The sequence below is a fragment of the Syngnathus typhle genome, linkage group LG4 (genome assembly GCF_033458585.1).
Source record: "Syngnathus typhle isolate RoL2023-S1 ecotype Sweden linkage group LG4, RoL_Styp_1.0, whole genome shotgun sequence".
NCBI classification, from domain to species: Eukaryota; Metazoa; Chordata; class Actinopteri; order Syngnathiformes; family Syngnathidae; genus Syngnathus; species Syngnathus typhle.
This window is the reverse complement of record NC_083741.1, coordinates 7954887-7977198: the sequence shown is the minus strand read 5'-3', so window position 1 is coordinate 7977198 and position 22312 is coordinate 7954887. Positions and strand designations below refer to the sequence as shown.

Sequence of the window (22312 nt, the reverse complement as noted above, 5' to 3'; positions counted from 1 at the left end):
GCACGGTTCCGTCTACAATGTGAGGGTCAACTGTTATTTGTCTTTATTTATATTCCCAGTAATTGACCACCAACCAATCCGGGTGAGTTTGTCTTACACCTGGAGTCTCTAAGAAACCTGGACAGTTTTAGATGGTAAAGAAAGCGGATTTGGACTGGATCACAAGTCGTATTTACAAGACAAAAAAGGCTGTACGGTGTTCCCTTGCTATTGCCCGCTTCACCTTTCACAGCCTTTCATTTTTTTGTCAGGGTATCTTGATTTTCTGCAGTAAAATACTGAACTGTAAATGGAAAAACATGCAGTATAATACCGTAATTTTCGGACTATAAGTTGCGTTTTTTATCATAGTTTGGGTGGTGGGGCGACTTATACTCAGGAGCGACTTATATATGTTTTTCTTCACAACTTTTTACTTGATCATTAGCACATCATTTACTTACAAGTATAGTTGACCACTTCACATGTTATTTTTAGTATAGTTGATCACTTCACATGCTTTGATATCTTTATCTTGAACATATTCAAAACATAAAAAATAGAGAGAAAAAATCAAATAAAGTAATTAACACTTTAAAGCGCCATATCCTCTGGACATGTCCTCTGTCACCAGGATGACATAAAGGACGAGAAATTTGATCGATGGATTTAATGATTTGGAGTGACACAAATAGTTTGATAATATTGTTGTTTATGTGATAGTTAATTAAAATATAGTTTATATATTGTTGTATGGGCCTGTGGAATAATTTGAACTGCGGCGCGGCACACGGCGTTGTTGACAAAGGACGATCGATGGATTTAATGAATTGGAGTGACACAGATGGTTTTATAAACGTATTATTTATGTAATAGTTTTTTAAATAACTGAATGTTACGTCAGGCCCGTTCTCAGCTCCTCGTTTGTGTTTGTCACGTTAGCATACCGTATTGTTTAGCCTGTTGTTGCTCGTTCATGTCTGTTCTTGGAGTTGGATTTTGTCGAATAAATTGCCCCCCAAAATGCGACTTATACTCCAGAGCGACTTATATATGTTTTTTTCTTCTTCACATTTTTGGGCATTTTATGGCTGGTGCGACTTATACTCCGGAGCGACTTATAGTCCGAAAATTACGGTAATGAAAAAATAATAGAATAAATGAATGAGCATTTATAATAAACACAATTATATTGTAACGAAAACATATATTAACAAAAAAATATATTAACCACAATAAACATGCATTATATTAAAAACAAAAACAAACAAAAAAAAACATCTGTGACACAGAGCTCCATGTCTGGCTAGTAAGAAGGCGTCTTTCATATTTTCACAGATTGAAGTGAATAAGAGTAGGAATCTGCATATGAATTTTGGAGGCAATTATTCACCATTTCAGACACTGGGTGACAACACAAGGTGACAAACCAAGACAGGAAACAAAACGCATAACAATGCTTGTCTGCTTGCCTCTGGTGATGTAAACAGGCTGAGATGGAAAAAAAAAAGGAATTGTGCTCCAGAAGTGGTTATGACAGTTTGGCGTAAATCTCATCCCAAAAAAGCCCTTAAATAGCAACAGATTCTTATAGTGGCTTCAATTTTAGTGCTAACATAATTTTTACATATGGACTTATCATACAGGTGCCAATGTTCAGCCCAGTGAACCACCTCTTAAAACAATATATGGGGAAGATATCGCCTGTGACAGGGCCGCCACCCAAAACGTGCTTAAATATCGTAAGTCTTACAGACGTTTAGCCAAGAGGTGATTAATGCAGGCGGCACGGTGGGGCACTGGTTAGCACGTCTACCTCACAGTTCAGAGGGTGCTGGTTCGATTCCACCTCCGGGCCTCGCTGTATGGAGTTTGCATGTTCTCCCCGTGCCTGCGTGGGTTTCCTCCCACATCCCAAAAATGCTTGGTAGGCCGATTGAGACCTCCAAATTGCCTCTCGTACGAGTGCGAGTGTCAGGGTGTCCCCCGCCTACTGCCGATGACAGCTGGGATAGGGTCCAGCATGGCCGCTACCGCCGAGGGGACAAAGCGGTACACAAAATGGATGGATAGATGATCAATGCCTTCTTTCTCCCAAGTAAACCAGAGAGACCTAGGTAGTCGCAGAGTGCATACATACATGTAGCCAGACATCCATTAACCCTCTTTAGTGTTTAAGCTGTAACTTATACTTCTTGTGGTTTATGTTGAATTGCAACTTGCGCAAAAATGTGAACTGACAACACCGTCGTTTCTGAGAATGCGGCAGAATGTGATTATTTACTTTGCATGGACTGTGTGCACGCCTAAATATTTCTAAAATTTTAAATTAGGGGCTACTGTGCTCCTAGTAAAAAAATGTTAGTCCGAAGCCCTGCCTCAGCATGCATAACGATATACAGTGTAAGCAACAAGTTGGACTGTATGTTGTCAGGTGGGTTGTACTGAGTTATGGCTGAACTGATAGCAGATTAAGCTTTCTCGAGTCTATCAGGCTGAAATGAAACAGAGTGCACATAATAATACGTATGCACAACACACAGCATAATACTAGATGGATAGTAATTACATTATAGAATACTTTAAAAACAAATTTTAACGGTACAAAATAGCAGCTGTTAGATACATCCCTACTTTGGGTCAGGAGCAGGCTCAACCCTGAGGTGGTCATCAGCCAATTCCATTCCAAGGGACGTATAGACAAACTAAACACGCTCACATCAACACAGAGAAACAATTTCGAGTCTTCAATTAACCAAATATGCACATTTGCATGGTGAGAACATGCAAACTCCACTCAGAAGGGAACCCAGTCCAGATTCCAACCACGACCTCAGAACTGCAGGCGAAGTGAAATGCTATTTTGTTTTCACCTATTTCCCTTTGAGGAGCTGGAGCTTCTAATATGCTGACTTTGATGAAAAGTTGTAGGAAAGGAGTGTTTTGCAAATGTAACCCTTAATCAAAATGAAATATCATTTTTATATGCGTTGTGTGAAAGACTTTTATCTGCTCCAACAGATGGTGCTCGGATATGAAGGATTTATTATTCTCCCAGATGGCAATTTAGTTATGAAAAAATTACTGACACTTTCATTTACACCTGCATCATGTGCAGTGAGCCGAAAGATCCACCAACATTAGAGGTAGAATTCATGCTTAACAAATACAGAACTATTGGTCGTAATACTATGCATCCATTTTGTATTATTCTATACTATCATGTTCAGGGTCACACTGTGCACCTTGAGCAATTTTCCTTTCATTATATTTCATTTTCATGATTTTGATCCATATTCGTTATCCTGCATATCTTCTTTATTTTCATAAATACTGTCTGCTTCCAATTTTAAATGTGTTTACCCCCCGGAACCACGTGAAGACCAACACGATGACTGGACTAACAGCAAATGAGATTATTTATTTATAAAAATACTCCAAAAAGTCACAAGACACTGTGGGGGAACCCAAACCGTGACGTCACTTTTCTCAGACTCTTGATCAAACCGATGCCTAAGCACCGTTCCGTTTCTGTTCAGACGTGAGTTTGCATCTTCTACGCGCAGAGCTCTCCGACTCGGTCCGGATCGCTTCATTAGCGCAGTAGAATTTCCCTTATATATGGCAACTGGATCCGACTTCTAAATGAAAACTACGTCTGAGAAGCTCGTTCTTCATATGCGGTCAACACCATGTTGGACAACTGCTCGGATTTTGGTAACCTTACGCAGTTGGTGGTTCCGGTGGTCCACAGCTTTCCGGCTCTAGTTTTCGGGATCTTATTGATCATGGTGGTCATCTTCGGCAACGTGCTCGTGTGCCTGAGTGTTTACTCGGAAAAAGCTTTAAAAACGACAACCAACTATTTCATCGTCAGTTTAGCGTTTGCAGACCTGCTGTTGGCGGTTCTGGTTCTGCCACTCTTCGTTTACGCAGAGGTAAAACTCAACTTGGCACCACACTCCAAAGCTTTCATGCAAGCTACATTTAGCTGTGAATTATTAGCATTTATATGACATTAATTTATTGACAGTTAATAAAACCACAATTAATGAGAGTCTTATTTGAATTCACAACAGTACAAGTATGACTCATACTTAAACAGGCTATGCGATCACAGCTCTCATTAAGTGTTAAAGCTAACCTTTGTGCAAAAGTATGACTATGACTCAGAGACGACAAGCGAGACCTTCTTCTTTAATTGGCTGCCACTGTGTTCTTGTTGTGCACTTCACCAGCACTGGGCAGATAATTTCAATCAGACAAACAAACAAACAAAAAAGGTGTAGTGAGTTCAAATCTTGTGGGCTGTCAGCATTCATCTACCATCTGAAACAATAAGGTATTATTATAATATCCTGCAATGGCAGAAGAAGGTATGCAGAAAGGTGTGTTTTACAGGAACAATGTTTCCTTGAGGGATGGTGGTAGTGATGCAAGAGCAAAGAGGATTATAGATTTTGTTTGTGCGGCTGTTCAGATTCAGATTTTGAGCAGCTATGTGTGCGTGTGTGTGTGTAGTTCCAGGGTGGAGTCTGGTCTTTGAATGTGTTTGTATGTGATGGCCTGATGACCATGGATGTGATGCTGTGCACTGCATCCATCTTCAACCTCTGTGCCATCAGTGTGGACAGGTAATACTCTCCCTTCTCTCTAGAGTCACACTGAAATACATTCACCAACCACTTCAATCGATACATTCACAGTGTCTGATGAGATCCGATACAAGAGCTACATGAAAAAATTGTATGATGGAGGTCCAATGGCAGAGAAAAGTCACATTTGTCTTTCCTGGCTGTACAACGAATCTTAAGCAACAGTAAAATAGCAATACAGATATTTTACAGCAAGTTGTATGATGGTGACTAATTTTAGTACCATTAGGTCATGCAAAGTCACCCATCGGTGGATTTTTTTTATTTTTTATTGGGGCTTTCCTTCACATCTTTTATTTCCTTGATTAATTCTGGAATGGTTCATGGAGAAGAAAAGGCCATGCTCATCCATACCGCTGTTCTAATCTAATCCATCCATCCATCATCCATCCATCCATCCATCCATCCATCCATCCATCCATCATCCATCCATCCATCCATCCATCCATCCATCCACCCATCATCCATCCATCTATCCATCCATCCATCCAACCCATCCATCCACCCAACCCATCCAGCAAGTCACAGGTGACCTGGAGGCTTTCTCTCCCTAACTTTACACCCTGGACTGCATAATATCAGTTGCAATGTGTTCTTTTGTTTTCCAGGTTCATTGCTGTTGCCATTCCTCTAAATTATAACCGCAAGCACGTGGACCATCGTCAACTCATCCTGTTGTCAGCCACCTGGCTGCTCGCCCTAGCTGTGGCCTCACCTGTTATCTTTGGAATCAACAATGTACCAAACCGTGACCCCAGCACATGTAAACTGGAGGACAATAACTATGTTGTTTATTCCTCCATCTGCTCCTTCTTTATTCCATGCCCCATCATGGTCCTGCTATACTTTGGTGTCTTTCGCAGCCTACGCCACTGGGAAGTGGCTCGTAAGGCCAAACTGCGCAGCAGCATTGACGCGTGTAGGAAGCTGCAGCATGCGGTCATCGCCACCGCCCTCCCGCCACTGGCGAGCGCCATCACCGGACCTTTGTTGACTCCTCTACCTAAGATGATTGAAAGAGGCCAAGCTGATGCGTCGAGGCTTGACCATATGGATGACTACTTCAAGCAAGAGATTCCTTATCCCCGTCAGTATGAAGCAAACTCCATAGCCACAGTGACCTACAGCCACGGACATAACAGACAGAAAGGAGCCAAGATCAACAGCAGGGAGAGGAAAGCCATGAGGGTGTTGCCTGTTGTTGTCGGTGAGTTTCTTTATTTCCACTTTTTTTCTCCATTTTTTTGATATAGCATACGCTACCGTTCAAAAGTTTGGGGTCACTTAGAAATGGGCTTATTTTTTAAATCAAATCGCAATTTCTTGCAAAAGAAAGCCTGTTTTTGACATCTTTGAGAAATACTATGGCGCTCGTGCTGGCGGTTATCGTTACAACTTCAAAGTTGTGTTCACAAAATCTTAATACAAAATTTTTGGTGGTTGTAAAAAATAAGTTTGTGGTGGTAAGATGACAAAAGGTGAAAAACTTTTTCAAGGCACTGAAACCATACTCAATGATGATAAGATCATACTCACAAAAGGCCTGCAACTCCATCACAAGTGAACCAAAGTTTCAAAGAAGATAGCGGAGTAATTGATTACTTCAGTGAGCCAATCCATTGAGGAGCACAACTAACAGCTTGTATCGAATTAATTATTCCCCAGCACTAAACAAACACCTTCATCAAGAGTCTTGAAAATTGATGCCTCAGGCCTAACCATTTTGAAATTATACCAAAATATTATTTCTGGGATTGTGAACAAAGAGGAGTACATCCACCCAAAAAAGGAAAACAAATAAAGACTCATTTAATATCAACATCTTGCTGTATGTCTTAACATGTTGAGGGCATGCCAGAATATCCCAACAATGAAGAATTCTAGATATTTTTAGCAGCATGTTCCTTGCCATGGTAAAGTCAACTCATTTAAGGGTTCGAGCTGTCTAAGGCAGGAAACCAGCTCTTATCGAGGTTTCCAAGCAAACATGGTGGAGTGGCATTTACCTGTTATATTGCACACAAGTAGAATAAGATGCCAACAAAAGCAATCATTTACACTTTTCCCAAATACTTTTGATCAAGGTCTTTTATTCATTTAAAATCAATTTTCACTTTTGGTAATTTTACAAAGCTACTCATTTCTTTACTGTGCTGTTGCAAATGTGTGTAAAATCCAACCCTTTCTGTAAAATAAAAAGTAATTTTCCATTTTAAGTCACCTGCATCGGTATAATATTTCTTTTTCATCTGTTTGCAGTCATTTATGTCCTAACAGGACCAAATACAGTGATCCCTCGCTACTTCGCTTTTCTTTTATCGCGGCTTCACTACATCGCGGATTTTGTTTCCAAATTAAAAAAACATTTAAAAGTCAAAATAAAACTTTTAAATTGAGGAAACATGTGTCTAACCTTTAGGACAAAGTAGTATTGCTCCAAATGTTCGTTTACATTCCTTTAGAAGTCCGTTTTCCGCTAACCCGTTAGCCGGCCCAGTACTTCTTGTTGGTGACCGTACTTCGCGGATTTCACTTATCGCGGTTGGTTTTTGGAATCAATTATCCGCGATAAAAGAGGGATTACTGAAGATGGAATTCCACTGATGTTGGTCAGTACAGCTTGGCAAGATATGTTATATATGCAATTATATATTTTTTCTATGACGTAGTACTTCTCCAGGGCGAATGAAATATCTACCATTCATGCATTTCTGTGAGAAACAATTGATCATTTGTCAAGTCCATGATAAATGAGTTTTAATAATACTGCTTTCATACATTCATGCAGGCTGCTTCCTCTTCTGCTGGACTCCATTCTTTGTGGTCCATATCACTCGAGCTGTGTGCTTGTGGTGTGAGATCTCTCCTGGACTAATAAGCACGGTGACCTGGCTGGGTTATGTCAACAGTGCCCTCAATCCTATAATCTATACCATCTTTAATACGGAGTTCAAGAATTTTTTTAAGAAATGCTTCAGAAAGTGCTGCTACACATGATCGGTCTAATTAACACTAGGATTGTTTGTACTGTAATAGTCCGTCAATAAGTCAAGGTGTGGATGGTGTAGATGCATTAGTGCAGTGGTCATAAACTAGCTACATCAATCTGTTGTACCTCGACTGTCAGTTGGTAAAAATGTTTTTCCTTTGAGCACAATCAGTTTTAGACAGTCACAAATTACAGGCATACCGTTTGGTAGCTTGTTTTACCGAGCTTGTTATCTTCTGAGGATCAACTACGAAAAACGACGTCTGCCAGGAAAGATGGATTCAAGCCTAAAATGTCCTCAAATGCTCAAATGTGTCTTCTCAAAACATGTTTTTCCTCTCAAGATCGTTTGATTGCAACTTGACGTAGGGACATTGCTGTCAGTATACAGAAATGCTTTGGGTATTAGGATAAAGTTTTTTAAAAAAGAGATGTGGAAACATGCTCGATTATGGGAAAATCCAGGTTAAAAACTGCCCTCACCCCTGCATACTTATGATTAAGGTCTTAAAGCATTTTTTAAATATTTTTGTTTAAAATCTTGTTCTTGCACTGTATATTCTTTTAGTAATTTTGGTAATGTACATTTGTATTTGTTTACTTTGCTTTAAATGTTTTTGACTCTTTTGTTTATAAATGTTTTTACATGTTAATTATATAAAGCACATTATTCTCGTGTAAATGCACAATATAAAGAGAGGCTGACTGACTTACCTTGCCTTTGTTTTTCTATTGGGTCCCCTGACACAAAATTCCGGACTATAAGCCGCGACTTTTTTCCAAAGTTTTGTACCCTGCGGCATATAGTCAAGTGCGGCTTATATAAGGATTTTTTTCGTGATTTTTGTGATGACTTGATCACTTTTATACACTGCGGTATCTTGAAGAAAAAAAACAACAACAAAAATACTATTTTGAAACACTACTATGGCTGCTGCTTATTCTGGCTGTGTTGCTTGTGACTATTATGAGCTTTAGTAGGAATGCACGCTAGGTGACCTGCGTCAAAGGGCTCTAAACCCTTCGTCACAGGGAGTGTTTAGAAAGACATGTTAAAGTATGTTATTAAAACTTTAAAAAGGCTTTCTGTGAACGGTCTTTCCTTGTAAAAAGACGCGTGTGCACGTGCGGCTTATAGTCCGGTGCGGTTTATATAAGGAAAAAACTTAAATATCCCCCAATTTTAGCTGGTGCGGTTTATAGTCCAGTGCGGCTTATAGTCCGGAATTTAAGGTAATTGGTTTTTTAAATGTTTTAAAATATTTGCTGTGGATTGATAATCCGCAACAATGATGATTTTAAGTAAAAAAATGTTTTAAAAAAGTCCAGAAACGAGCAACGAACGGACAATTTTACGGAGTAGTTCCTGTTTGCAGAACCTATATCAAAATAATTAGCTTTTAGGCGTGCACTTAAAAAAAAAAATCCACATCTGTATTTTGTTAATATTCGAGTTAAGGTCAAAATTCCAATATCTGAAACTTTTTTATCCAAATAGATAGTCACTTTTGCTTCTTACTTATTATTGTCAATTATAGCCACATCTTTCATCACAGTAATAAAGTACTGTAGTCTGTTTCCTCCTTGCTGCAGAAGTGTGGTTCTGTGCTGCAAGTGAGTTTTGCAATGTTTGTTTATTTCTGCTTGTGTATTCATGGTGGATTGCGCGCAGACAAGTTGTTTGTCGAGTCAAAAGATCCAAATTCCTTGCTAATAGACCACAAAACATGTTTGTTGCACTGGAGATATTCTGATGCATGTTTATGTGACAAAACATTTTACTCGTAAAAGGAATAACCCAGAGGTCATATTCAGACTTTTAAAAACCCAAATATGAGCTTTTTGAGGTTTTTGCGGTTGTTTAAATGGCCTTGCATAAACAGAAAATTGTCAGAATTACACTTTTCAAGGGGTTATTGAATGCATGTGAACCAGGCAGAGTTAGGGGCGCCCCTTATCTAAATAATGGCAATACTCGGCAACGTCATACAAGATTTTTATAGCAAAAGAGACCAGGAAACTGATATAAAAAAAAAATAGATACGGTAATTTTCGGACTATAAGTTGCGTTTTTTTTCATAGTTTGGATGGGGGGGGGGGGCGACTTATACTCAGGAGCGACTTATATGTTTTTTTTTTCCAAAAGTTTTACTTGATCATTAACACATCACTTACTTACAAGTATAGTTGACCACTTCACATGTTATTTTTAGTATAGTTGATCACTTCTCATGCTTTGATATCTTTATCTTGAACATATTCAAAACATGAAAAATAGAGAGAAAAAAATCAAATAAAGTAATTAACACTTTAATGCGCCATATCCTCTGGACATGTCCTCTATCCCCAAGATGACATAAAGGACGAAAAATTTGATCGATGGATTTAATGATTTGGAGTAACACAAATGGTTTGATAATATTGTTGTTTATGTGATAGTTATTTAAAATATAGTTTATATATCGTTGTATGGATCTGTGGAATAATTTGAACTGCGGCACGGCACACGGCATTGTTGACAAAGGACGATCGATGGATTTAATGATTTGGAGTGACACAGATGGTTTTATAAACGTGTTATTTATGTAATAGTTTTTTTAAATAACTGAATGTTACGTCAGGCCCGTTCTCAGCTCCTCGTTTGTGTTTGTCACGTTAGCATACCGTATCGTTTAGCCTGTTGTTGCTCGTTCATGTCTGTTCTTGGTGTTGGATTTTGTCGAATAAATTGCCCCCCAAAATGCGACTTATACTCCGGAGCGACTTATATATGTTTTTTTTTCTTCACATTTTTGGGCATCTTATGGCTGGAGCGACTTATAGTCCGAAAATTACGGTAATAAAAAAAAAAAAAACATAAATGAATGAGCATTTATAATAAACACATCCCAGGGGGGAAATTCAATTTTCCAGCAGCATTCATACTGCAGAGTGGGTACTATGTTTGACTGTTAAATGTTTATAATGGTCAAGATGGCGTTACACAGGGTATTTTGACACCAAATCAGCTTTAAACTTGTTTTCAGAAAATCAGATGACATTGATATTTGCACTTTTATGGTTTATACACAGGCGGCTCGGTTGAACACTGGTTAGCACATCCGCCTCACAGTTAGGGGGGTGCCGGTTCGATTGCACCTCCGACCCTCCCCGTGTGGAGTTTGCATGTTCTCCCCGTGCCCGCGTGGGTTTTCTCCGAGCACTCCGGTTTCCTCCCACATCCCAAAAACATGCTTGGTAGGCCATTTGAGCACTCCAAATTGCCCTAGGTGTGAGTGTGAGTGCAGATGGTAGTTCATCTCTGTGTGCCCTGCGATTGGCTGGCAACCAGTTCAGGGTGTCCCCCGCCTACTGCCCAATGACTGCTGGGATAGGCTCCAGCACGCCCGCGACCCCCGTGGGGACAAGCGGTACAGAAAATGGATGGATGGTTTTACTGCGCAATTGAATGATCGACAATAATTTTTCAGGTATTGCTTTTAACATTTACACTGTCCAAAAATTATGATTCATCATGATTCATTCATTTTGTAAATTATTGTCTCTGATCATTCATGAATTCTCAGATTTACCATTTTCCAAAAGTTACTGATGGGTTAACGTCTTTCTTTGATATCCCAAACTATAATGTGTATAATTCTAGATCCAGAAGTGGTAATCTACTTTATATATACCAACATTATCTTGGTCTCAAATCTGGATGCTATGAGACTTAATTATAGTTACAATAAAGTCTGTGTTATCATGAGTGAACTGTTTGTACTTCTAACCACAACCATGTGCCGAAGTTAAAAATATTCTTTCCAGGTTAAAAATCCCTACTGATTTTATTTTTATTATATGTAAAGAAGTGGTAATCTACTTAATATATATACCAACAGTTTTCCCAAATAAAGAAACACATTATCTTGGTCTCAAATCTGGATGCTATGACACTTAATTATATTATTCCTTTGAGTTACAATAAAGTCTGTGTTATCATGAGTGTACTATTTGTACTTCTAACCACAACCATGTGCCGAAGTTATAAATATTCTTTCCAGGTTAAAAGTCCCTACTGATTTGATTTTTATTATATGTAATGATGTTTGACAGTCAATAACAATGGGTAGTTCATCAAAAGTCAATTCCAGCAGTTCACTAAACAGATCCAGTGCTGTGAGTAGCTCTGAGGTGCAATTAATTCATAGCAGAGCAATCCTATTTTAATAAACAACAAAAAAAGGGGCCATTATTATTGGTGCCTACATTTACATGAAATCAGTATTAATTGGTCCATGTGATCTTCTGGAGAAATGTTCATCCTCTGAATGTTCTATTTCTCATTATTCTTCATCTGTCATTGTTGGATTCTGCAGAAAAAAGCAATAAAAACATTAGTGCATTAGCCAGTTAGTGTTTTATTGGGCTTCCAATCCATTCATCTTATTTTTTGACAGGACCAATGTTTTGTCCCTTGTGGAGATTATTTTCAGTTGCCAGCCGAATGGAAACTCACTTTCTTAGCAGCCGCTGCCATCAGAGCATCCAGCTCCCGAGTCCAACCGAGGGCATGGACAAATGTTTGGACACCGTTCACTACATCGCCCAGCAGTACAACATCACAGGGTCGAGTGTTCCTCATTGCAAATGGACCCACTAAGTCTCTGTTGATGAGCAGCCGAGGAACAGAGCCTCGAACAGCTCCAGCTAGACTGGCAAAGGGCTCCACCTTTAGGGAGGAAAATGAACAACAGTATGAGGAATTAAGACTTCACCCAAACTTAATATTGCTCAGTTTTCATTACTAATCTATGAAAGGTAGTGCTGTAATTAGATAAAGGATCAATCTGGGAGCTGTTTCTGGTGAGCTGTCAATCAGTTGAATAAAAAGAGCCCTAGGCCTTTTTTAGAAACGTTGACCAGAAAGGGGCTTTTTTTTGCATTTTATATGGATGGACTTAACTGACCAAAATTTACGACCCGGAAAAGTACAAGATTTGTTTTGTTTTGTTTTAGTCCTGATGCGCAAACAAAATTCAAAGAGACTTTGTGAATCACAATCAGGCGAAAAACAAACCATTCACTTCTTTCACAGGACTGTTTGTTAAATCAATTGGAAAATGGTGCTCACCTCCAGTGAGGTGCCCATGATGATCAGGAGATCTGTGAGGGGAAAGTCTGTCAGGTACTTGAAGAAATGACGTGGCAGCTCCTCTCCAAAGAATATTATGTCCGGCTTTACAACACCCTTACAGGTCGGGCATTTAGGAATCACTCCACTCATCAAGTCTGGCTAGTGACAAGGAACTCCATTAACATTTATTTTGTTGAGAAATTTAAGAAATTGACTGAAATAAAAATATTCTGATTTATAACTCACGCGTAGGTCCTCTCCCTCATATTTTCTTCGGCAAACAGTACATGTAGCTGTGGCAAACGTACCGTGGGCCTCAACGAGCATTTCAGAGGGGATCCCGGCTACTGTAGGGGAATGCAGCTTAATGTAAAATAATCACTTCTTTACAAAAGAAATATGTGAAATACAACAAATTATGTAGAAAAATTAATACATACGTACATCTTTCCAGGCCATCAATATTCTGTGTGTACATTCTGAGAAGTAGACGCTTCTCGTGAAGCAGACGCACAAAATAGTGTGTAAGATTAGGCTGGTAATTTCCTGGATACAACTCTTTGGCTAGGGCAAAAAATGGTTCAGGATTGTGATGAAAAAAGGCCAATTCAAAAATAGCTTCAGCATAAGGCAGGTTATACTGCTGCAGGTTGTCATAGAGACCGCTTCCAGGGGACCTGCAGAGGAAATGACAACTCATTAAAGATCCCGGAATAAATGTTTTAATGTGTAAGAACAAACAAACATGGGGAGAAGACACCATGGAGAACAATTTGAGCTGAAATCAGGGATGCGTAAAAAAAAAACCATGGGGATAAGAGACCATGGAGAACAATTTGACCTGAAATCAGGGATGCCACTAGGAGTGCTAATCCCTGCCCCTGCCATCACCGTCACTCTCTTGTACTTCTGCTCCAGCATGTTCTTAGTGATGTTTTTCAAGGTCTGCTGCTCTGCAGATGCTCCACCACCCCGGGAGAAAAGTCCCTTAGTTGCATTCCACCAAGGAGAGTTTATTTGTCTGGGGAAATGTAGAGGTTAATTGAACCTCTTCATACAAAGCCACTAGGGTGTGTGGGCTGCCATATTGGTAACGGGAAAATCAAAATCAAGAGTTTGTCAGTTCATTAGTCTATCTCTAGCCGATGGTACGTCCTTGGGCTGAATAGGCCGCCGCTGCACCCAAAAAGATCCGAAACTGGAATGTACAAATCTATCTCTAATTTTGAACAAAATTCTCTGAAAAGGCCAGATGTCAAAAGTTACTGTGTAATAATTATACCTCAAAACAACTGAATCATCCAAGCCCAAGTGGTCACTTGATTAGAGAAAAAATGCAAAGAAATGTGCACTTATTACGAATCAACTTCTGAAAACTGCATGACATGTAATTTACATGACTACAAATTTACTCTGAAACAATAGGAACATTCACGGCATAAATTCTAATGTTCTCTCCAATAACAATATGGCAGCTACTGTCTGGGGTCACCAACCTTTTTGAAAAAGAGAGCTCTGCTTGCGAACTGATTAACGCAAAGGGTTGCTAGTCTACTCGTTTGATACACACATTTGAAATAACTAACTTACTCAATTGCTTTTGATTATTAGTAGGGGTGTAACGATACATCGATACACATCGATTAATCGATATAATGCTCTGCGATTTATTGGCATCGATGCTAAAGGTAAACATCGATTTATATCGCCGTGTTTGACCTCGGACATGAGACGCGACTTTATTTTGAAATCCAGTTCATTGTTGCTTGCTTCCTCTTTTCGGGAGCAGTGCGCCCGGCGTTGTTGTGTTGTGAGCAGATCACGCACGTGAAAGGGGAGGGGACAACTAGTACGCGGCTCCTGGGCTGCTGCTATGGCTAGTGTCCAAAAAGACGAGGAAATTTGCTCCCCTTTAGGCTTCAAGTCATTCGTTTGGAAGCACTTTGGATTCCAAAGAAAAGATGGCTCAACGGACAAGACACGTGCAGTTTGTAAATCCTGCCATGCGGTGATCAAATATTCAGGGAGCACAAATCTCGCCGCACATTTAAAGAAAAAACACGACATCAAAGTTCAGTGTTAAAGTAAGGAATTAGTATACTACAATACTCTTGTCATTTCCTAAATAAAGAGTTTGCAGTACCTTGTTGATTTTGCGTATGAATTGTTATAAATCAGGATATTGTTCTATATTTTTTATTAAAAAAAAAAAAAATCGATCGTAGAGCACTATATCGCGATATATCGTGAATGAATCGCAGCAGGCTTTAAGATATCGACAAATATCGTATCGTAGTTCTTTATATCGATATTATATCGTATCGTGACAAAACCCGCGATTTACACCCCTAATTATTAGCAATAATTATAGTCATCTATGGGAAGACACCATGTTTGTGATTTTTCTCAATAATTATCAAAAATAATCTAACAAGAGCTAGATTAGACATGTACACCACTTTATCCCTATAAATATCGACAAGTGTTTACATTTTAAAATAATCACTACAACATTCCTAGAAAATCACAATGTCCCATCCCTGGTGGTCTTTGAGTGAAATCGGGAATTCTACTTTAAGAATGTTAGGTCAGTTATAGGAACACAAATCGGCATTCCATGTTTGAGTCTGTCAGTATGTTGTGATACCTGACCCACTTGGAAAAACGTCTTTCATCTTGACACGGACACAAACTTCTTTGACCACGGTCTATAAAACATGACATTTGCTCTTCAGTACACTGCACCGTAAAGTTGACACTGTGGGAATTCTCCATTGCAGCTGTTTGTTCACTGACCGCTAGAAGGGACAGTTCCGCTTAATCTTGACAACCAACGTCGATACAAGAAACATTTAGAGCTCATATAAGCCATCACACTCATGTACGATATAATAAACAACAAGAAAAACAGCACTAAACCTCCATGGTATATGGTTACGGAAGAGGATTAGGTCCAATACATGAGCGACATGAAATTCCTAAACCTGTCGGTGAAGGTCCGTACTGTTATTGCGTGACGCAGAATAAATACTGTCATAAATATATAGTATTACAGTAACTCCAATAATCTTATAAAAATCTCTTTTCTTCCCTTATGTAGATATATTCTTTTAAGTACAGTAGCGACAAACTGAGGTCGATTTGACCGCAGAATTTCTTCCCATAATTCATTGCGTCAAGTCCAGCAGACCAACTACACTACAAGCTATTTGACGCTAGCCCAAAATCATTCTGAACGAGTTGAGTTTAATATCACTGTGTTGCCGCCATGAAAGATGTTACCGGGTACCTCAAACAACAGCAGAGCAACAGCTCAACGCCAGAGTTGGCGACTGAGTGGCACACACTGGAGGATTTGCACAACAAAAGGTAAAATAAAATACTGCTAACTAACGTTAGCTCTCGCTAGACGTTAGCAAACTCATTCGATTGAATTGCTAGCTGAGTCATGCGCCGAACTAGCATTAGCATAATTCTGCAGTCATTTACGATCACATTATAGTCAGCTACTTCAACTCCGAAAAGAACAACTCAATAAAATGTCTCTAATAGTCATTATACATACAAACCATTAACAGCGACGTCTCTTATAGTGAATTGCACAATATAGTAGTTACTCTTGGAGGAAAATTTCACATTAGAAAACTAACTAAAGTCAGGGTATTCTCATAATATATTACAGCATAACCACATTTACATTCTTCCATTTCCATTGTGTTTGAGAGTGTGTACTAGTATTGGTTCATTTGATAGGTTGTGGCATCAGCTGACACTGAGATTGACAGACTTCGTTAAAGATCCTTGTTTCAAAAACGGAGATGGCCTTATCCAGGTAACTCCGTCATTGTGATACACGTAGCTCTTCACATTTTTATTACAATTATTTCATTTGACCAATATATGTGTTTCACTTAGAATGCTGTATTTTTAGGATATATGTATTACTCAATGACATATTGCACAATCTTATGCATTATGTAAAGACTAAGGCTATGATGATGTATAACATCTAGGTAGATATACATTTAAATGCATTAGTGTGTGTTATTCCTTCATAAGTTAAAAAAAAGAAAGAAAAAACAAGTATGAGACAGCGATGAATGGCTGTTTGTATGAAACTGGGGAAAATTAAGAAACAGGAATCTTACCACGTCCCAAGAGAAATGTTTTGTATACTTGTATAACATTTCTACATCTATCTATCTATCTATCTATCTATCTATCTATCTATCTATCTATCTATCTATCTATCTATCTATCTATCTATCTATCTATCTATCTATCTACACGATAATACTTAACATTTACATGGTCCTGTTTTTTTTTTTTCTTTGCAGCTCTATGAAAACTTCATCAGTGATTTTGAACACAGGTAAATCAAGAAAAACAACTAAAAGGCTACCAAAAATAACACTTAACTGTTAGTGTATAAATGTCTATTTCTCTCGATCTCCAGTTAATAGATCTTATTATTTTACAGAATCAATCCTTTGTCACTCATGGAGATCATTCTATATGTTGCCAGACAGATGACAGGTAAGACCAGCGTGATGTAGAAGTCAGTATTTTCTACAAAATGATTTGATGCGTATTGTATTTCAAGAAGGATTAATAAAATAGTTGTTTCCAGATCCCAAAGATGCCATCACTTTTCTTGAGAAGACCAAAGAAAAAGTGGGTTCGCTGATCCAATTGCAAATGAATAACACCACAATTTGTAAAAACTGGTTATATTTCATTTGGTCCAGGTGAAAAGCAGTGAAGAAGCTGTCATTCTCTGCAAGACGTCCATTGGCAGTCTCAAACTTGAAATCAATGATCTTCCGGCAACCAAGGTGGGGGAGAGCCAAACACATTTTTTTACACCCCCTTCCTTTCTTCAAAATTTCAAATCTTCAAGTCTGACAGTATGGCTTGCCATGAGTTTGAGGTAGACATTCAATTCTGCAAGCACTACATATCCTTCTAACCCAGGTATATTCAGTTCCGGTCCTCAAGGGCTGCTGTCCTTGCCTGTCGTCCATGCCTCACCCCCTCCTGCAAGACACTGGATTCAAAAGATCAGCCCATCAGCAAGCTTTGAAGAGGGTTGATACTGGTCATGATCATGTCAATCTGGTGTGTTGCAGCAGGGAGACATGAAAAACGGGCAGGACACCAGCGCTTGAGGACAGCTTGGACTCCTCTGCTCTAATCTGTTGCAAATGCCCGCATCTTATTGTTTGTTATTTTTATCTTTTGTAGAAACTAATTGAGGAGGTTGAGGAAATGTTGAATAATTTGCCAGGTGTTACATCGGTGCATGGCAGGTTTTATGACCTCTCGAGCAAATATTATCGCATCATTGGGAACCACGCCTCTTATTACAAGGATGCTCTCAGATACCTTGGTTGCGTGGACATTAAAGACCTTCCAGGTAAGCTAATGCATGAAGGAAATACAAATTGGAAGGTGGATAACAAAATAACAATTGGTATTGATTTCACAGAGACGGAGAAGCAGGAAAGAGCCTTCACATTGGGACTTGCTGGTCTGTTGGGAGAGGGCGTGTACAACTTTGGCGAACTGGTCGGTTGCACTCTAAATCTGTACTCGCTTTAACGATATCAGGGCAGAGACTTAATGACTGTATGCTGCTTATTTTTGCAGTTGATGCACCCTGTACTGGAGTCCTTAAGAAACACAGACAAGCAGTGGCTCATTGACACACTGTATGCATTCAATGGAGGCAATGTAGAAAAATTCCAAGGCTTCAAGTCTGCATGGGGCCAGCAGGTTTGTTTCATTTGTTATTCATCCACCTGTTCAAAGACACGAGAGACCCCATAACTATAAGAACCTTCCTTGGTTCTTTCCAGAATAATCAAATTTCCTAAATGTATCATTATGTTGTAGTATCATTGTCCATAATGTGTTGTCATACTATGTATTAGGTATGAACAAATATTCAACTTCAAATCAACATTAAAATGTATTTAGTAGAATGCAATTTTCAAATTGTTTGGAAAGAGCTTGGGAAAAAAAAGAATTGCATATTGTATCACAAGATTAAGTGGGGATGGCAGTGTAAATTCCAATATACGACGGTGTTATGACAGAGACATTATGACAGTAACACTTCCGTGAGACGCCCCGCCCTCCCCTCAATGCATTGCGTGGGATGTTAACAGCCAGTTCGATTAGATTTCAAAATTGTTCGGGCCACCTTTATATAGTCAAAATCTTTCACGTTCCCCAATTTTCGGTAACGATCTGATTATCAATCTGAATATCTCTCTCCCATCTGTCTTGAATTCTAGCCTGACCTTGCAGCACACGAACCCAAACTGATGCAGAAGATCCAGCTGCTCTGTGTGATGGAGGTGAGATGCATGTACCTTCTGGTGAAAGTGCACAATTGGCTAGGTGGGAAAGTGCAGCAGAAGTGCACCAGTTTGAGTTCATTCGTTTTGGTGGGAAATTTTACTTTAGTTCACAGACAGCCAGAGAACAAATGTAGTTCTTGAACTGAGAGGTTCCACTGTTATTTACATTCACAACCTTGCTGTATCACTGATTTAGTCCGTTGTATGTAACGGAAACCTGCAGAAAAGAGACCTAGTCACTGATTTGCTTTGAAGCCAATTCCTGAACACCAAGAGAACAGTTACATAAATAAACAGAAAGACCACACTCACGCGAGAACCTGGTACAGCCACAGCGCACAGACACTCAAATGCTGTCCAAAGAAAAGCAAATGCTGTCCAAAGAAAAGCTCTAATTTATGAAATCTAGAGGATAAATGAAACCTGCAGACAATGGCACTGAAATCCCTTGATATTTTTTTTTTCTTCAAACAAAATCAGTTCAACTTTTAAAACCCTTCGAATTTTGACAAGAAAATTCTTTATACTTTAATCCTTTCTCGTTTATATTTGCAGATGACTTTCACACGTCCAGCAAACAACCGTCAGCTGACATTCACAGAAATTGGTCAGAGTGCCAAAATCCCTGTTAATGAGGTTTGTGGGATGATCATCATATTCTAGATATCTTCATGGATATGTTTTTCTTTTTTCCATGAGATGGCTTATATTCCCCCCCCTAAAATATCATGAATTACAGCACACTTGGTTGAGTAATTTCACACTTGATGGGTGGAGCACTTCATAGGAAATGAATGTGTGCAAAGAATTGAAAAGTATTTTTCCATGACATCTCTCACATTTAAAAAAATATATATACATATATTTTTTTTAAAATCTGTTTTCTGTGCAGGTGGAACTTCTGGTGATGAAGGCTCTGTCTGTTGGCCTCATTAAAGGCAACATTGATGAGGTGGACAAGAAGGTTCAGATGACCTGGGTTCAGCCTAGGGTGTTGGACTTGCAGCAGGTGAGATGCTCATTGCCCCAGGGTGTATTTTCCTTCCCTCACACTCGCATGTTACTCCCCAATTCAGATCAAAGGTATGAAGGAACGTTTGGACTTCTGGTGCGGAGATGTTAAGAACATGGCCATGCTAGTGGAACAACAAGCCCATGACATCCTCACCTAAGACCTCCTGAATTATTGTCAACATCCCTCTTTGACCAGTAAAGCCTATTCTGTTCTGTTTATTTGTTTTTCTATTGGACTGCATCGTTTCGGTTACTGGCACTTTTCATATCCAACTGTTGTTTTACAAAATAAATTTGCTTGTAGTATTATCACGATATGGACAAACTCTCCATAACCTGAATAAAATGTTGACAAAAGTCAACTTCATCTCTATCACTTACTGACTCAGGTATATTCACCCTCTGCACATGACATTACAAACCTCAATTCCAATCAGGTTGGAATGCTCTTTAAAATAAACATGAACAATAACAGAATATGGTGATTTGAAAATTTACAGTTCTACACTTCAAAGAGAATATTTTTGATGTTCAAACTGAGAAACCTTTTTGGGGGGCAATATTCACTCTATGAATTTGATGACTGCAACAGACTAAAATTGCTGGCACGTGCGCATGTTTATATCAACTTTCCTTTCACTAACACTCTATAAGCTTTTGGGAACTGAGGACACTAATTGTCGATTCTTTGTAGGTGGTATTCTTTTTTGATGTACGGATAGAAGCTAATGTTGCTCCAAAACCTGGATGTACCAATTTTATATGCGTTAATTGGGCCTATGCAGATGTCAATACCATCACAGATGTTGGCATTTAAACTTAGCGCAAATAATAATCCAAAAAACTAATTGAAATATATACTCTTTAGACCACACCACACTTTTTTGCTTTGTCAATCCATTTCAGAAGAACTTGGGCCCAGAGAAGCCAGCAGCGTTTAATATATTGCTCTCGCTTTGCGTGGCAGAGTTTTAAGTTGCATTTGTACATTCTTAAGTGATGATGGTTTCCTGAGGTACTCCTGAGCCGACGTGGCAATGTCTTTTCCATAAAAATGCCAGTTTTTAATGCAGTGTGTCCTGTGGGCTCAAAGGTCTTGGACATTCATTGTTACTTTTTGAGCTTGATATCATAGACTGTAGATGATGAAATACAGTTGGGTCATAAATTGGGTGGGGTGGGGAACCCTGGTCCATACATGTAGGGGGACTATTCACCCTTATATTTTTTTGTTTCTGTAAATGTTTGTAAATAAAGTTTGTTCTATCAAAGAACAACTGTATTGCTTCTATTATAGTGTTATTTGAATGTCACAGTGGCTCTACACTTGCCCCTGCGGTCATGGATTTTTACATAACTGGCTTCTGTTACTGAATTATGACGTTGAAGGGGTATTTGTTTTGCTTCATTTGAGTCTTTTAGGGCATCAAGTCATGTTCTAATTGTTGGTGGATAGAGAAGCCAATTATGTTTGCGTGATTTATTCATTATCAAGCTTCAATGAACGCCTGGATCACATTCAAAGTGGTAAGAAAAAAGATGGGCATCAGCTTACTGCATGGCATCGTAAGCGTGAATGCATGTAGTCATTGGTAAGTAACTACCAAATAAAGTTGACCTACCTGTTGATGGTAATTAAACTCTGGTATTTCATCAAAGGTTTGCTTAAATTACAATAGGAATGTTAGACTAGGAAATTACAATTCTTGGTCAGGATCTCCTTTGCACTGGTCAGAGATCAGTTTCCATCTACAGCAAGTCTTGAATATGCAACTCTTGGTTCCAAAGCAAAATTTAAGTGTCTTTTCTTTGCAAATAATTCAAATTCCCCTCTGGTCATACGTTTCAGAATTTAACTAAAGACAAATCGACAAACCTTCCAAGGTTTTTTTTTTTTGTTCTGTGTTTTTTTTTTTATCCATTTATACCATTATAAAAGAAATTCAACATTTTTGAAAATTTTGAAGGACATTAAAAAAACAAGTAAACTGACTTCCAGTCAAAGCTGTTCACTTGAGCAGATTTTAACTTAATTTACAAAAGGCAACCTTTCTGGGTTGCTTGTAAGTCATGTTCCTATTTCTTTCTATAGCAAAACAACTCAAGGTTACCCCATCATTAGCATGTTTTAAGTACCTCCACATCAGCTGTACGTTCACAACGCAAAAATGAAGCATACCAAGAATACAACAGT

The 22312-nt window shown here is 38.8% G+C and overlaps 3 protein-coding genes across 9 annotated transcripts; 2 read left to right on the top strand and 1 right to left on the bottom strand.

Moving 5' to 3' along the window:
* Nucleotides 1-3355: 3355 nt before the first annotated feature.
* drd4b (dopamine receptor D4b) lies at nt 3356-8645 on the top strand. The gene is made up of 4 exons (XM_061276827.1): nt 3356-3917; nt 4501-4613; nt 5243-5841; nt 7423-8645. Exons 1-4 carry the CDS (start codon nt 3672-3674, stop codon nt 7629-7631), a joined length of 1167 nt encoding a protein of 388 aa, XP_061132811.1. The 5' UTR covers nt 3356-3671; the 3' UTR covers nt 7632-8645.
* Nucleotides 8646-11667: 3022 nt separating this feature from the next.
* Nucleotides 11668-15925, bottom strand: sirt3 (sirtuin 3). 7 transcript variants are annotated; one of them, XR_009714188.1, is made up of 9 exons: nt 15536-15925; nt 15387-15447; nt 13581-13760; nt 13184-13416; nt 12986-13086; nt 12737-12898; nt 12122-12334; nt 11846-11975; nt 11668-11722 (listed from the first exon to the last, which is right to left on the bottom strand). XR_009714188.1 is itself a non-coding variant. In XM_061276602.1 (8 exons), the coding sequence occupies exons 1-8, from the start codon at nt 15618-15620 to the stop codon at nt 11949-11951; spliced, it is 1062 nt and encodes a 353-aa protein (XP_061132586.1). In that variant the 5' UTR covers nt 15621-15925; the 3' UTR covers nt 11668-11948. The 7 variants fall into 7 exon arrangements, 6 of the variants coding, with proteins under 6 accessions (XP_061132586.1, XP_061132591.1, XP_061132588.1 ...); XM_061276602.1 differs by having other exon boundaries at nt 11668-11975; XM_061276607.1 differs by having other exon boundaries at nt 11668-11975; nt 12737-12768; nt 13048-13086.
* A 42-nt stretch (nt 15926-15967) lies between these two features.
* On the top strand, nt 15968-20480 carry psmd13 (proteasome 26S subunit, non-ATPase 13). Its single transcript, XM_061276601.1, has 13 exons — nt 15968-16108; nt 16493-16571; nt 17077-17111; nt 17220-17275; nt 17370-17413; nt 17488-17574; nt 17984-18155; nt 18228-18307; nt 18389-18514; nt 19039-19101; nt 19660-19740; nt 19997-20113; nt 20181-20480. Exons 1-13 carry the CDS (start codon nt 16008-16010, stop codon nt 20274-20276), a joined length of 1137 nt encoding a protein of 378 aa, XP_061132585.1. The 5' UTR covers nt 15968-16007; the 3' UTR covers nt 20277-20480.
* The last annotated feature ends 1832 nt before the right edge of the window (nt 20481-22312 follow it).